This window comes from Uloborus diversus, chromosome 4 (genome assembly GCF_026930045.1).
Source record: "Uloborus diversus isolate 005 chromosome 4, Udiv.v.3.1, whole genome shotgun sequence".
In the NCBI taxonomy this organism is placed as follows: Eukaryota; Metazoa; Arthropoda; class Arachnida; order Araneae; family Uloboridae; genus Uloborus; species Uloborus diversus.
Window position 1 is genome coordinate 152,608,588 of NC_072734.1, and position 16,238 is coordinate 152,624,825.

At 32.4% G+C, this 16,238-nt stretch overlaps 1 protein-coding gene across 8 annotated transcripts in view; it reads right to left on the minus strand.

Annotated features, from left to right (window-relative positions):
• Positions 1–16,238, minus strand: part of LOC129220288 (calcitonin gene-related peptide type 1 receptor-like) — a 141,088-nt gene that overhangs the window by 100,901 nt on the left and 23,949 nt on the right. For all 8 annotated transcript variants that reach the window (XR_008580458.1, XR_008580457.1, XM_054854675.1 and 5 more), the window contains exon 2: positions 6,326–6,510. Coding sequence is in view for 6 of the 8 variants with exons in the window: in XM_054854675.1 (XP_054710650.1) it covers positions 6,326–6,510 (185 nt within the window). In the remaining 2 variants the exon portion in view is untranslated. The remainder of the gene's footprint in view (positions 1–6,325; positions 6,511–16,238) is intronic.

Genomic DNA, 16,238 nt, shown 5'->3' on the forward strand with positions numbered 1-16,238 from the left:
TATAATATTGGTTTTCACACTATTCATCAAGATCAGTATTTAAAAACTTTGTATCGATTCCGAATCTCTGTAAAAAATTGTATCTCTTAAAAAGTTTGAGGAAAAATGGAAAAAATCTGCATTGTCCAATAAACTAAGCTTCTTTCAGATTGAACTGTGCCTTTGTATCCCTATCATCACAATCATCTTCATTATCTCCTACTTCGGATTTTAATTTTGCAGCCGTCTTTGTTTTGATCTTAAATTTTCTCCCTAAAGTATCATCAAAAAAGGGAAATGCATCCTTCTCTGAGTTCAGGGACTACAAATGATTAATTATTTTAGGTAGTTCTGTGCCTACGTCATCTTCCTAATATTCTTGTATTGAACCAAAGATTTTACTAACTGTAGATCTTGGTTGGTGACCAAAGCTGGATCGCAGACAATAAACCATACTTTTCCGTAAATATTGTTGATAAACAACCAAATATCTTCAATACCTTTTACCTTTAAATCAATTAAGGAAAGCTGATCCCCGAGAAGATATATTTTTAAAGAGTATATGAGGCAAAGAGAAAAACAAAGGAATGTAATTGACAAAATTAAAATTTTTGAGATAATCATTACAAATAATAGGGAAACGTCTCCTCTGCTTAGGGGCAAGAGCTGGTACTAGTAGCTCTGGTAGGGGCTGTTATATAGCATTATTTAGAAAAAAAGTTCAACGAAAGCCTACCTAGGATCTGCACTTCAAACGCATTTTATAAGGAACTTTAAAAAGTCCACTTACATCCCTTTGCTTCTCACTACGTCATATGGCCTTTGCCATATGACGTAGTGAGAAGCAAACCATATTGTGCAAAGCATCCATGTTGTGTGATGAATAGCGTCAGGTACTCGAAAAGTAACATTGTTTGCAGAAAGACTCCATAAATACGTTAAGCAAAGTGGAATGAACTTTTTATAGGCATCCGTAAGCTGCTACTGTTTTTATTTCTCAAAAAGGAAGCTTGAAATTTCACCTGGATTGCTTATTTTGTTTTTTATCTTCTATACTTGCTTTGAATTGCCTCTTATCTATACCATTCATCCTGAAATTCTTGAAAAATATCTGGTTGAAGACTAGTGGACGTACCTATTTTGCAAATCAAAACTGCTTTCAAACCAACTTCTAAGATGTAGTAAAGACATGCTAAATACAAAAACTTATTCTATAACAACTGTACTCACAAAACGCAGGTTTGTACTCCAGAAAAGAGCCATAAAATGACCGTCATTTTAACGAAAACCCTAACAAGTTCTCGTCTAAGAACACAGGCCACTTTCCTGGGAATCGTAGTTTTTCCTTTCTCTGAGGGATCGAAAACCCTTACAAGACTGGGATTTTTAAGCTAGTGTTTAGCACTGCCACCGAGGAGGAAAGCAACGTTCCGTGTTTATGGCCTCTACAGCTAATTTTATAAGTTTTACATGCAGTTATTTGTTTTGCTTTGAGTTTTAGAGACATAACTATACTACAGTAAAATTCTGTTACAACGAACTTCAAATTACCAGAAATTTTCTTCGTTGTAACGAGATTTTTGTAGTAATGAAATTCAAGCAACGCGTAATGGAAATCAAATCGGAGCTGAAAATTTCTTTCGTTGAAACAGATATTTCGTTGTATCGGTATTCGTTGTAACATGATTTCACTGCATATATTTCTGATAATATTGCTGTTTTTGCTCTGATAGCTTAACATTGAAAGGGGGTTACAACCATTAACTATAAGAAGCAATACAATTTATATTAATGATTCGTTCTTTTTACGCGACTTTGCGGATATTAGCTACGACCTGATTTGAAAAATCCTGAATAATGTTCAATCAATTTTTACAAGAATTTAGATGAAATTAGACTTAATGAGAATAAAATCCTCTATATAATGAGACCAGAACGAAGTTTCTATAATGAATAGTTTCAGTTTTACAGTTGAAACTTTAAGCCTCTTTGCGGCACGTGTTAATATCATCAAAATGACTTGAAACTTTCCAAATCACATTTTCTAGTCTATTGGCATATTTTAGGGGGATGCCGCAAAAGATTAGTTGAAAAAAGTTTTTCTCCATGTACCTTGTGACCACCCTAATGTGTACATCAATCTTGATATGTTGTTACAACAATAATTTTTGATCGAGAAATATTCATTTTTACACAAACAATATGTTTCAGATAAAAAATCTTCTAAGCATCAATGACTCATCCGAAATAATAGTAGGCTTTTATCCACTTCATGAGTGACAGAAAATCCAAGACCCTCTCCATGTGACCAAGGCCGTATCCAGAAATTTTTTTCGGGAGGGGCCCGGATTAGCACATTGCCCTAACACACACACATATAGTATATATAGACATACCAAACGCATAAAAATGTTAACATAGAACCCTTTTTGTCTCGATTTTTAATGATTCCACTGTTTGAATTTTGTTATTTTATTTTAATTTCTTATTATTTTTCTTATTCACCTTGTAGTGGTAAAGATAACAGGAGAGTGCCCCTTTAAGTCGGATATAGAACATCCATAATTTCAGGGAATCCGGCGGTTTCTCCCCCCGAGAAATTTTTGAAAAAAAAATCTGTATTTTGAGGCCTGATATTAGGTAATTGAAACAACGAAAATATGAAAAAAAAGGCAAAGTTTTTAAAAAGTTATACATTCTTTTGCCAATCAAGATCAAACAAAATAAAAATTGCTTGCTCGACAAATCATGAAAATTAATGGACAGAGAGGAAAAACGAGAGAGGAAAAAAAAAAAAAGAATTACCCCGTCATCTGCTCATATCGGCTTTTAGTGGAGTTAGTTTTTGATCACTCCCCCTACTCCCACTTTTTTTCATTAAATGCCCTACAGTATGAAAATTGTACAAAATAGTTTAAAAGAAATAGTGTAGACATGCAGAAAATAAGAACGGAAGAGTAATATTCTGGTCATTTGGACAATTCATACTTTATTTTCTTGATATGATACAAAATTGAAGAACTTTTCAAGGAATTTCAAAAACTTAAATAATTTTCAAATACTCTCGAACAGTTGAAATTATTTGAAGCCCTTATAACTTTGTAAGATACACCCGTTTTAAGTTAATAAATGCAATGAAATATTTCTCGAAACAAACTTTTTTTTTCAATCACAAGTAGTGCAGAAAATGAAAAAGAGTAGAGTAAGTGTAATTTTTTTCCTCATACTTAAGGTATTAACAGTATGCAGTAGAAGTAAGAAAAAAAAATAAAACAAGCAATAACATAAGAACTTCCATGATAGTGAAACATCTTGGTAACAAGATACTCGCCTAATCGGAAACTAGGTGCTCAGCCTTTGGGGAGTCCCTGGCTCGAAATCAGTACAGTGTAAGTTTTATAAGAGTTTTAGGGGGAAGAGGGCAGGGTCGAGTACAGAGGGGAGAAGGGACACCTGTTGGTCCGGTCCCGAGCTTAAATGGTGCCCAATATCTTTAAATCTAGGGTTGAAAATATAGGTAAACAATATGGGAGGGCCCAAAAAAAGCCTTTGTGACAGCCCCAAAATTTCTGTGCACACCCCTGGAGGAGGAAGTGCACAGACTTGAAAAGTCTACCAAACTGACAAGGGGCCTGCCTTGACCCTGGACTGTCATGAATTGAATCGGGAAAGAAAGCAGGAAGTCCTAATTAAAGGTCTAAATTTCAAGTGTGCCTTGTGGCTAATGAGAAATAGAATTGCTTTTTCTGTATTTCTTCAAAATATTATAAATCTTGAATAGTAGCAAAATTAAGAATTAAAAAAACTTTGTTATTCTCCTTTTCTGACGAATTAAAAAAAAAACCTTCTTCTGTTTTACGGTACAAAACATTTCGGGTTTCGGGGGGGGGGCCCGGGTCCGTCAGGCCCCCCCTCTGGATACGGCCCTGCATGTGACTGCAGAACTAACTTGAAGAATCCACCGTTTTGATATTGTTATATCCCGATAGCTTTACGTGTCTCGTACATAATAAGCCTGTGGCCCAATCATTCTTGCTGGAATTAAACTTAACAGACGCATGCGTGGGGAATGTCGATGAAACTGTCTGGAAGCACGTATTTTGCTGCCTCCTCAAGGTATTCAAGCAGAGGATGAAGTCTTAAAATGTTATCATTGATGGAAAGAGTCGTTGATAAATTATGTGTACAAAGTGTGACACAGAAATATAATTTACATTCTTCTTTTCATGTTGATTGTGGGTGTTAAATGCACCTCCACGTGTGAAGGTACGTTTATCCGTGAAAAGAACCAGTTGCCCAAAAAATGCATTTTACGCTTTTTGCTGCTGAAACCCTGAAACCCACTGGTTTTAGCAGCATAAATTCGATTATTTTTCTCACGCAATTTAAGCGAATAGGACCTTTGAAAAAAGCCATTCAATGAAAAGTACAAATGAGTCACTCAACATAACTTTCTGAGATGAATGCTACATATATTTACTTTTATATGTAACTTATATGTCGTTTAAATTAATTTTTTCAGAACTAGAAATATCTGCATGTGCTTAAAGCGGAAATTCAGTTATAAAAAGCCCATTGTGAACATGGTCAAGGATGGACCAAAAAATATATGGTGTGCCTGCCATATGAGCCACCATAACAAGGATATATTTTCCACAACTAAAGTTTCGTCCGTACATCGTCAACTCAGAGCAAAAGTAGGTTACCTGAGCGTTGTTTTTAGGCTTAGATATATTATTGTTGCTCTGAAGCTACGATATTCAAGTCCTCCATCCAACCGTGGAAGAAGATAGGACCCCTTTGCACACTTCTGTAGTAGCAAGCGCTTTACGGTCGAGAAACTTATAGCTGGAAAAATTGAGCTTTCTTACAATCGTTGAGCCTCTGAACCTTCTCCATTTGTAGTTAGGCAGATAAGTTACGCATCAGCTCTTCCATGTTTAGTGAAGGTTTTACTTTCCTTCCATGAATGGCAATTGTGTAGTCGGAATACGACTTTCATGAATTAGAAAAGGAAAAGTTTCGAAGAGGAGTTCTTCTTTCCCGTATAACATTTGCATGCTATATTATTATAGTTCTTCTTCTGATAGTATGCAACAGGATAGGAATTTGAAGGTTTGAAATTCCCTTGAAAAAAGAGTTTTCTCGTTCTAATTTCTAACAATCATCATCATTTGATGAAATACTTTTGTTTTGATGCGTACTATCATCTCTTAAAGTTTTATCCACATTTTAAAAAACACACATAATCTTTCGAACTGTAAAATTGTTTGGAAACTTCGAGTTAGACGTTTTGAAACATTGAAGGGAAAGTAATCATAGTAATCAGTAACAAATATTTGTTATTCTTTTTTTTTTTCTAAATGTATTTATTTATTTTATTCATTTATTTGTTTAAAATGCATTCCACACTACAGAAAAATTAAAATTACAGTGGCAAATAGCATAAAAATGACTGTTAAAACAAATTAAACATTTTAAATTGTAGAACTTCCAGACTTAAAATTATAAAATGACTTGTTGAAAATATTTAAATCGTGACAATCAATGTTAAAAAGTTGGTAAATTTAAAAATTCAGAACATATCAACGTAATTAAATTTGTTTTAAAATACTTTAAAAATATGAATGACTCCTAAGAGTCCTATTGAGATAGCAAGCTAAATGAAATTAACACTGTCGGAGCTGTCAATTTAATTATTTAGGACCTTATAGAAAAAAGAAGACACAAAAGTTCACGGCGTGATTTAACATGACATAGGAATGATTAAAATAATACAACGATTACGGAGGGACATTATTTCTTTCAAGAAATTAATAACTTCATAAAATATAATGTATAGATATGAGAAAACGATAAAACCATAAGCATTTTTTTCTACTCCGAAGATTTTAATTTTTTATTCACTGAATATAAATTTTAAAAATTTAACAAGGTATCTAGCATTCATTTTTCCAAAATGTACTGGAAATGTAGTTTTCTACATTTCTTTTTTTCAATAATACTTGCAGCAGCAAATGAGATTTCTTTTTGTGTGCTTTTTTTTGTAAAAAGGCAGAAATTGAATGTGATTAAAAGGTGTTTTTTGACATAGATATTTGTTGTTGTTTTGGTATCCGGGGGTAGTTAAAAAACACTACGGGATAATTGATGCCACTGTCTCGAGAGATTGATCTTATTTATTTATTTACAGATAAAAGACCACAAGAACAATTTGCAGCACATAGAGAAATAACACCCAGGGCACAGCGGGGATCGAACCCACGTCATTCAGCATATAAAAGTTTCTACCACAGAGCCATGGAGGACAACCAAAATAGAGCATTAATATAGAATATTAACTTACACGAGTCGACTATTATCGTCTCGAAAGGCAAAAGGAGGAAGGTAGAAATAACATCTAGCACAGGTGTCTCTACGGTAGTCTTCAAGGTTGAGGTACAAACCTCTTTCGGTACGACAAGCCATCAGGTAAAACATATCCGTCTCGTTCTCAGGAAACAGCAACTCCGAGCACAAATACAGGCGAATCTGCAATGATAATAAAAATAATATAATATACAGTCTAGCCCACTTAATGGAATAAGCAATTTGCCAGGAAGAATAATTCTAATAAGCGGGATATTCCATTATCCGGGATAAAAATAACACACATCAACGGTGTAGTACATTGGAATTTTATTACATTAAGCGTGATGTTCTATTATCCGATATTCCATTAAGCGGGCTCGACTGTATTTGGATGAAATTTTGATTTAGGGTAAGTTCGGATAAAAGTAAACATGGGGTACATAGAAACAAACTGTGTTACGACACTGACTTGTGGTAATTTTTCAAACTGAACTGTTGGTGAGTGAAAACCAGGTAAAATATGGAAAAAAAAAATTAGAGAGTGCTGTTTCCAAACATTTGTGTAGGTTTCACCTTGTATGAGGATGACAGTGTAAAAAAAGTTTTTTTTTTTTTATTATTATTTCTTGTTTAGTGATGTTACGTTTTTGTCCCCAGTGTGTGCACAAATGCAAAGTAAATGTCTTCAACTGATTTTACTTCTCTTGCGAAAGGTTACTAAAACATTAATTTATAAATAACACTTTCCTAGCTATGTTTTGATGTGCAATTTACGCATTTCCATGTACCGCCTGAATACTGTACCCTGGAGTAAATGGAAATAGCTAATTTTACGTTTTTCTTATTTTTGAAAGCTCAAATTTTGATTTAAGTTGTACTTTGCGTGTATTTTACATAAAGTCAGTGCATAATTTAACTATTTGTATGATTTTTCCTTTCATAAGATTTCAGATTACATTTAGAGAATTCAGTAGGTCGCGTACGGTTTGAGGACTGCAGACTGAGTACTGTTGAAGTAGACCTTCTTAAGTTTCTGAACTGATTACGGGTAGTACGCTCATCTACCTACATCAGCCTCATGTTAAAATTAATGAGGTGTGTCCATTTATTCCTAGTTCTGGGGAAAAAGGAAACTTAGCTGGGGTAAAAGGAAATAAGATTTTTTTCTCTAACAAACAGTCATAACGTTAAATTTTTTATACCCAGTTACTCTAAGAAAGTGAATTTTTGGTCACATTGTGCAGAGTTTTTCATCTCAATTTATTCAACAGAAAAGGAAGGATCTAAAATTGAAACATTGAAACTCTGTTACCTAGCTGACCCCATTTAAAAATACCTTTCAAAAAACTATCAAAGAAGACTATAGGAAAACTATGAGGACCCCTTTAAAATTAGAGAAATGTATGTAGGGTAGACCAGGGGAATGCCGCCACCTTAAGGAACTTCAATTTTTATCACCATCAAAAATCATATTAATGAGCAAGATCAATGTTTTGGAACACTGTACGCCATCTTAAGAATGTACACAAAATTTGTTACTAATAAATTCATAAAAGAAATAGTCATAAAGCATCAATTCGTTAACCTCTGCACTGTGGCGGTGTTACCCAGGGAGCTGGGGTAATACCGCCACTAGCCAATGAAAATCCTGTATACAATTAGTATTTCAAAATATTAATTGAAAAGCAAAAGAAATGACGTTTTTAGTTTATACGAGTGAAAAAACAGTATTTTGAATTCATCTGATTTTCTTAAAATTTACAAAAATTACAAATGTAATTTTCAGCTGTTTCAGCATTGCTACACTCTGAATGCACCCACTTGCTACAGCAAGTGCATCTGTACCACAGTTCGTTCGTTCTATATTCATTGCATATGGCACAAAGTTGAATGTTTGGATTGCTTGGATCAAAAAGGTCATCATTTTCGTCGTCGTCACCAAACTTTTTGACGTCGATGTCCTCCTCATCTGAAGAGTTTTCAAAACTAAAAAGTCGCTTGCCTATTTTCTTAACATATTTATTCTTTTTCTTTTGCCATGTTGTCACTGTTTTCTCTTTCTTTGCCTTGGAATCAGTTTTGTTGGACATTCCCATTTTGCTGCAAATATTCTTCGATTTGTTTCTTTTTTAATGTCTTTTCCTTTCTTTTAGCCATTATTTTTTCCAAAGCTACTTTTATTGGGGGTTCCCGTTAGAATCGACGAATGGCCTTCTCTTTTAGAACTTTCTATTACCCTTTCTGCTGCCAGTTTTGGAACTGGTAAAAACTTTTCCAGCGATTGAAGAAACGTTTTTCGAAGCACTTCCTTATGTGTCTTTGATGAACAAGGTGCTGCATCCAGTAACTCACCTTCAGACGCATTGCTCGCATTTACAAAATTATTTTCTTAACAAGTTTCTTCTTTCAACAATAATATCTGTTAACTAACTCTGTTTTTACTAAGCACACTTTACAGGAGCGCATTTTCGTTCTTTTAAAATATTGATTTTAACCTATGCAGTTTAAAGACGCTTACGGGGGGTAATGCCGCCATCTTGGCCGCATTACCCCCGGAGAGGTGGTGTCATTACCCCGATCCGACAAGATGGAAGAAATATATATTTATAGACATGAAAACAAACGGAGGTGATCAATATTGTTTATTAAAATGTAGGCTAAAATGTCTAGTCAAAGTTCGTTCATAGCAAATGCAGACATTGTAACATTTAAAGGTACGAGTAGATACCTCAGATTATTCAAAATTGTAAAACAAGATCAAACTTCTTCAAAACAACGTTCGTCAGTGTAAGAACAAAACAACGAACGCAATGGCTACCATCGGCCTGTCGCTACAGGTCAAGAACTATCAGACCGGCTAACCGGTTTCCTTGACTCAAATTTCAGGGGTAGCGGCATTTGCCAAGGTGGCAGCAATTTCCCAGTCTAACCTACTTAACATGCATACCTTTCAATGCACAGTGTTTAAAATCTCGACGGATCATTTAAGCTAACCGCCGCGCCGTGACTAACAGTTGTATTCGAAATAGCACTTTGAAAGCGAATTCTAACTTCAACACGTTAACTTTACTAATTATTCGAATGTTTTTCATCTAAAGCTAACGGGACAAAATTATTCATCTTTCTCATTCGTACAAGTTGAGTGGTATATTCACATTTATGTAATCTTAATGTTCCAGTATACTTCCGTAATAAGCACCAAAGTCGCATCTGCAATTGAGTTTAAAAGAAAAACTTTCCGTTTAAAGTTGTGTGCCTCCATGTATTTAATCCAGATGTATCTTAATTTTTTTTTTAAATATTACTCAGTGACAAATGACCATAAAACGTTGTATTTAGGTAGAATATGTGACAAATAACCACCTGGTGGCCGTACCTCAATTTTGACAAAAAAAAAAAAAAAAAAAAAAAAAAAGCAGGTACGACTTCAGTGCTTAGCACGGCGGTATATCTTATTGTTTAAGCCTTCTCAATGTAGTGAACCAATATCTGACAACTATTTTGACCCAACATAACTGTCATCTTTAGTCATATGTGCTTTAGATTTCGTAGATGATCGTTCGACAGAGGTAATCGCTTAAGCAGGTCTTCTTTAAAATGCTTTTAATTTAAATGAGAAAAATGTGTTTTTCCTTTTTTTGTAAAACTTCTAATGATAATAATACGAAAATAAAATAATTGTGTGAAATTGCTAAATGGTTTTATAGTTTCATTAGGTTTTATCAAGGACTGATGCTAGTATTTCTTACAATGACTTTAATAGTTTCTTTGTATTTACCGAATCTACAAAAGATGGATGTGTAAAAAAATATGCGAATATAAGCAAAAACGGTTAGTGTTTTTTATGGTCATAAATTTTATTTGGAACAGTGAAGAGTTGAAGTTTCATTAAAAATTCCCAAACTTTACTGCCTTTTTGAAACATATTTAAGTTTTTTGGGTAAAAGCATAGCCGAAGCTGGCTAAACCGACAAAAAAATCAGACAATAATATTTTACACTTTAGTCTAATAAAAGAGAATATTAGCTTGGCTCTTGTTATTATGCTTTAAATCACCACCTTTGTCAAGTTTTATTCTTTTTGTGTTAGGAGCATATTAACTCTTTATTGGAGCATAAATTTTTGTACCAGACATTCTGACGCTTGATTTATTGTACGTTCTTTGTGAAAGCGACATTAACTCTGAAAACGATAAAGCTATTTCAGTAGCTCAAATAAAAATCTTATTTTGTATCAAACAATAGCATTAAACAGCAAACTATGTAAGAAACATATAATAGAGCCAAAAAAAAAAGAGAGTTGGGTTTAAAAAGCCGAACTTGATATATAGTTAATGTTTGTTATAATACATTCTTGTTCTTAATTGTTATGATTATGATAAACAAGTGCAAAATTTTTGACTTAAAAATTTGTAGAAAATTATGATGACTATCATCTCTCTACTAAGCATTGATGTCATAATAAGGAAGATTACCATATAACAAATAATTAATAACAAACAATTAATCTCATTGAATTTTTAAATTTTTTATTTATGATTTTTACTAAAAAAAACTCTTGTCATAATAATTTTAAAAAGTGCTTCAATCATAGTTTTAATTTGACCTAGGAAAAATTGAGAATAAATTTAAAATTTTGTCCAACTGCAATCAAAAAACAAATAAAAAACTCTATATTCACTGTTATCAGAGAAAACATGTTATTATAAAATCAAATTTTTTCTGTTATGCACAGACTATAATTCCTCTCGCTGTTTCTTGCATAGCTTTTTAAAAATAAAAAATACAAACAATTTTCTAACTTATTACATATATATATATATATATATATATATATATATATATATATATATATATATATATATATATATATATATATATATATATATATATATATATATATATACATAATAACCTGAAACAAAACATGAAGGGGTCAGGGTGGAGATTTAGACAAATTTCAAACAAAACTTGAACAACATCTCAAGACATTTTAAGGAATATAAATAACATCATTGGCAGTCACAAATATCACTTTTTTGAGCATATGCTTTATTTTATCATTTTTGTTATGGATCTTTACCCGCCCCCTCCCCAATAAAAAACTATGCAATATTTTTTCCCATTTAAAGGAAAATTAGGAGCGATTCACAAACATATTTTACCATAGTATATTTCTATATTACAAAGTTAATTCCTATGTTTAAATTTTTTTATCAGATTAGAAGAAAAAAAGTCACCTTTGAAGATGAAAGTCTAGCTATGTGAAATAGACATTATTGAGCTTAAAAAGAGAGTAACAATCACTTAATCCCCCCCTAGCTGCGGTGCTTACTCTTGAAATTCAAATTTAAAGAAATATTATCATAGGATGGCATATAAGGAATAAAAATTTATTTAAAATCAGGACGTTGCACAATTTTTCAGCCCCCTTTCTTGTTTAAAAAAAAAAAAAAAACTAATTAAAAATTTTGTAAAACTAAACATAAAAACAAAAGTCTTATTCATTATTGTAAAGAAAACAAGTTATTTCAAGAAAATTCACAAAATTTATACTTTTTCAAGCAGGTGATTATGAAAATGAAAATGTATCTGTTCCCATTACCGTCAAATGGTACAACTTTGTGCCAAGGGGGGCAACAATGGACCACTGTTGCCATGGTGATGATATTGCTCTCTAGTGGCCTCTTTTTCGAACTTACGAGCTCCAAAAAACAAATCACACGGTAATGTAACCATTTAGGTAGAAAAAGACGCTTTATCAGAGATTGCCATAAATTAGTCGTTCTTAGCGCGTGATTCGACTCACTCGTGGATGAGCCAAAAGTCTCCTTTGGGCAGACCACTTACACTGTTTTTAAGTTCAGGTAAGTTCAGATTTGCTTTACTATTTTGTCAGTTACGAATTAAGCCGCTTGTTGACTTAAAATGTTTCATAGTTTTCGCAAGCTGTCAACATTTATCGAAAATGGGAATGTTGGGGTACAACAATGGGCCACCTATTTTACACGGTTTTTAGTGCCTTGGAGCTTCATTTTATTCTCTGTAGGGATGCTTTCGTCATATTTTGAGGTATTTATTGTAAATAATGGCAAGAAAAGACAGAAGAAAGCTTATGGATCGCTTTATCGCCCGTACTCATGGGATGTTTTGAAGAAGGTGCTGACTGAAATCTGGACCAAATACAACTGCGATATTTTTTTTTTAATTATTCATTTTGCTGAGATTTGGAATAAGAAATGTGATTTCGAATTTCAGTTTTCAAAAAAAAAAAAAAAAAAAAAGTTTTGATCTCGTTTAAAATTTTTCAGACCTATGTATTTTCTGAGACCAAATTATAGGTACCTCGCCTTTATTTGGTGATATTTTTATTTTTTTTAATCAAATATTTCTGTGTTAAAACCTAGGCAGATAATCAAAAACGTTACCTACATTTACCATGTTGAACTTTATTAATCACTCAAGACGACAAGTCAGAATTAAGTCTTAAAAGTTTGAAAAAAAAAAAAAAAAAAAAGGTAAATGATGGACTAAAAATTGTTTTATAGAATTTCAAGCAGAGGACAACTTGTAGTCTTGCCCAACAATAGGCCAATCAAGTTATGAATGTGTTTTCTAGGTTGAAATCAGGTGGCCCATAGTTGTACCCCGTAGGGGTACAACTATGGGCCACGGGGAAAAAATTCCCTTCCTTTTCTTTCCAACTTAGATTTTTTTAAAACATTTCATTCTAAAGACGAGATGTATAGCTACCATTGCTAAAGTCCTCTAATTTCTAAATCAAAGATGTACACGGAATTTTCATTGAAAACATCGAAAAGTAGCCCATAGTTGGATCCTTTAACGGTAGCTCATAAGGAAATACTCCGAATAGAACACTACATTTGAGGCAGTGAGAAGCAAAGAAATGTAAGTGGACATTTTCAAGTTTTGAGTAAAGCGCGGTTGAAGTTGCGATCCTTGGTAGGCATTCATTGAATTTTTTTTCTAAATCGTGTTATTCATCAGCACTCATTATTTATTAAAACTATAAAAAAGAAAGAAAATTGCTACATTCAAGGCAATCTCGTCTCATTTTACTCCACTTTACACCATATTTGGCAATTAAAAACTCAGTTATTTATTTTATTTAAAGTATTTCCATCTCTTTTCAACTTAATATCATATTCGCTGTAATTTTTATGATCTACGAATTTCCACCCTCGAAAAAAATATTTACCTCCATATTCTTCATTAATAAACTAATTATTAGATTCAATTTCAGCAAAAAGTGTTCGAAAAGTACCTATTTCTTTCTCATATGGTATTGCCATTACTGTATTTACAAGAAATAACTTCAATATTGAAGGGATATAAACAAAATAACCGTATTGACCATTCGAAATAGTGGTCTGTGAAACAATCCAGGACGCGCGAGGTCATTTTATGTCCCCAGTAATTGACTAAACGAGTTTTAGTGGAGCACAAATGACCAAAATCCGTTCAAACTGCTACCAAAAGGCAAATAGGGTGACCAAACTCAGCTCCTGATAAGAAAGGAATGAATTGGTGGATAGTTTTTGGCAATTAGTATTTGCTGAAGGCTTGCGTTCACAAAATGAATCCCGCGTGTCCTTCCGGGTAAAATATCTTTATGTTACTAAAATACTCTGATTTATTGGGAGGTTCAATTGAAAATAATACGGTGCGAATGTGTTGATAACTTAGTCACGTATAAGAAATTTTACATTGAGAAGAAATTAATGAAAACAATTTAAGGAAACGAAACACACTAGGCAAACTGATTCCCGATACTCACTTTAATGATAATGATAATTGAAAAAATACTGCTCATTCCATCAGCAAGAACATTATATTTTTACAGCAAAAGTACTTGGATGCATTAAACGAATTCAAAGAACTTCAAAATAAATAAATAAATAAATAAATAAATAAAAAATACCCTAATTGCTGTGTGAGTAATGATTAGAAAACAAAAAAAAAAAAAATAAAAAAAAGAAAAATTTTAAATGCAGATATTTCAAACAACTTTTCTTTTCTCCTCAATTGGAACTTGTCTTGCAGAAAAAAAACGAGAAGTACATTTTTTTCGTCTGCAATTCCTTTTGTAAATAATTTATTAGCTGCACTTCCATTTTACATGACGTCTTATTAGCTAACAAGTTCGAGTTAGATTTAGTTGCCTGATATATCACCGACTTCTTTCATTGGATTCCTTGCCAAATGGACATTAAAGAGAAAAAACATAATTGTCGTTTATATGTCTGCTGAGAATGGGAAACTTTTACTAAAATAAAAGTCATTATAAGAAATACACTTTGTGCAAAAGGAACGGAACATTTTTACAAAAATAATCATTGAATGAGTATTTCTATTATTCCTATTTTTTTAATGGTTATGAATAAGAGGTAACATGTAATGCATGATATTGTAAGTAATTTTTCTACCTTTAACTCTACAAAAAAAAACCAAAGTTTGTGTTAAGGCACGCTTAAAGTGTCCCATATTAACACGATTAGAAATGCATTTATAACTATATGGCTTCTACGAAAACTAAAGAAATAAATAAAATAAAATAAATAAATTAAATAATTTATTTACCAGGTTTATTATTTTTATAGCTTTAATGTTCATGAAAAATGAACTAAAATACTATAGTGAGTAATTGTACTCATGGCTTACGAAAATATCCGGTAAGGTATGCTTAAGCAGTAGTATAATTAGCGAAACTAGAGACAGCTGTATAGTTAAACGGCTTGTACCAAACAAAAAAGAAAAAAATGAAAGAAAAGAAAATACTTAAAACAATTTAATGTACCTTTTTTAATTGTAAAGACTAAAATGGTTCTATGCGTGGGTCGCGCCACTAGTTCATACATTATATATTGCTTAAACTCCATTTATACATGATTTAATGAGTGTGTTTACTAACTGAACTTTTGTTTAAAAAATTTATTAACATATTTGGAAACTGGACGCTTCAACGATCTCAGTTAAATTATCTATCTTCATTATCATACAAGCATCAAAAATTAAAGATTCGAAAACTACAACAATTGTCCAGCTTGGAACTTAAAATTTATTTAACCGCTTTAAATGTAACAAAAACAGCTGAAATGCCTAACCCTTAAATATTTTATTTGCATTTTGCAAAACGTTTAAAAAATAAAAAATAAACTGACGAAATAAGATTTATGTTTTTAAAAATAAAGAAGAAAATCAAATTTAAATGTTAAAGTTGAAAGAACGAAAATGAAGAAATATCAGACTATCTTGTTTCTAGGAAACTTCTAAGTCCCGCTCCTCATGATTTATACAACCCAAATTCAAAATAATAGAATACTTCTCACTTTTTGGGGAAAAAAAGATTAATCTAACCAAGTATAAGTGCAATTTACGTATTTAAATGAACGCGCCACCTTTCCTAGACCTTAAAGTGCGCACTTCATTTCAAATTTACTCAATTAAAAATATACTTAGACAGATTAATCCAAAAGTTTACAGTGATGAAAATTTACATTGAGTCAAAAAATTAGAATATTCAAATTAAAGGGGGGGGGCACTTCCAAAAGAATCAATATCAATACTAGAATGCGTCATTTTTTGCTGGATTCAATGATTTAATTCTTTCACACACGGATTCTACCACTTGTTTACATTAATCGTTTCTGACACAATTTCCATACCCTCTTCAAAGTGGCAACGAGCTCAATTTTGTTGGCGAGCAACAATTCTTGAACCGTTTTCTTTAGATTTGACGGTACCACAAATTCTTGATATTGAGATTGGTAGAGTTGCTTGACCAGTTTAATACCGAATATCCATTTCCTGATTAAAATCTATGAGTCGATTTCGAGACATAACGAGGAGTAGGAACTTTGCTGAAAGATAAAATGTGTCACTAAATCA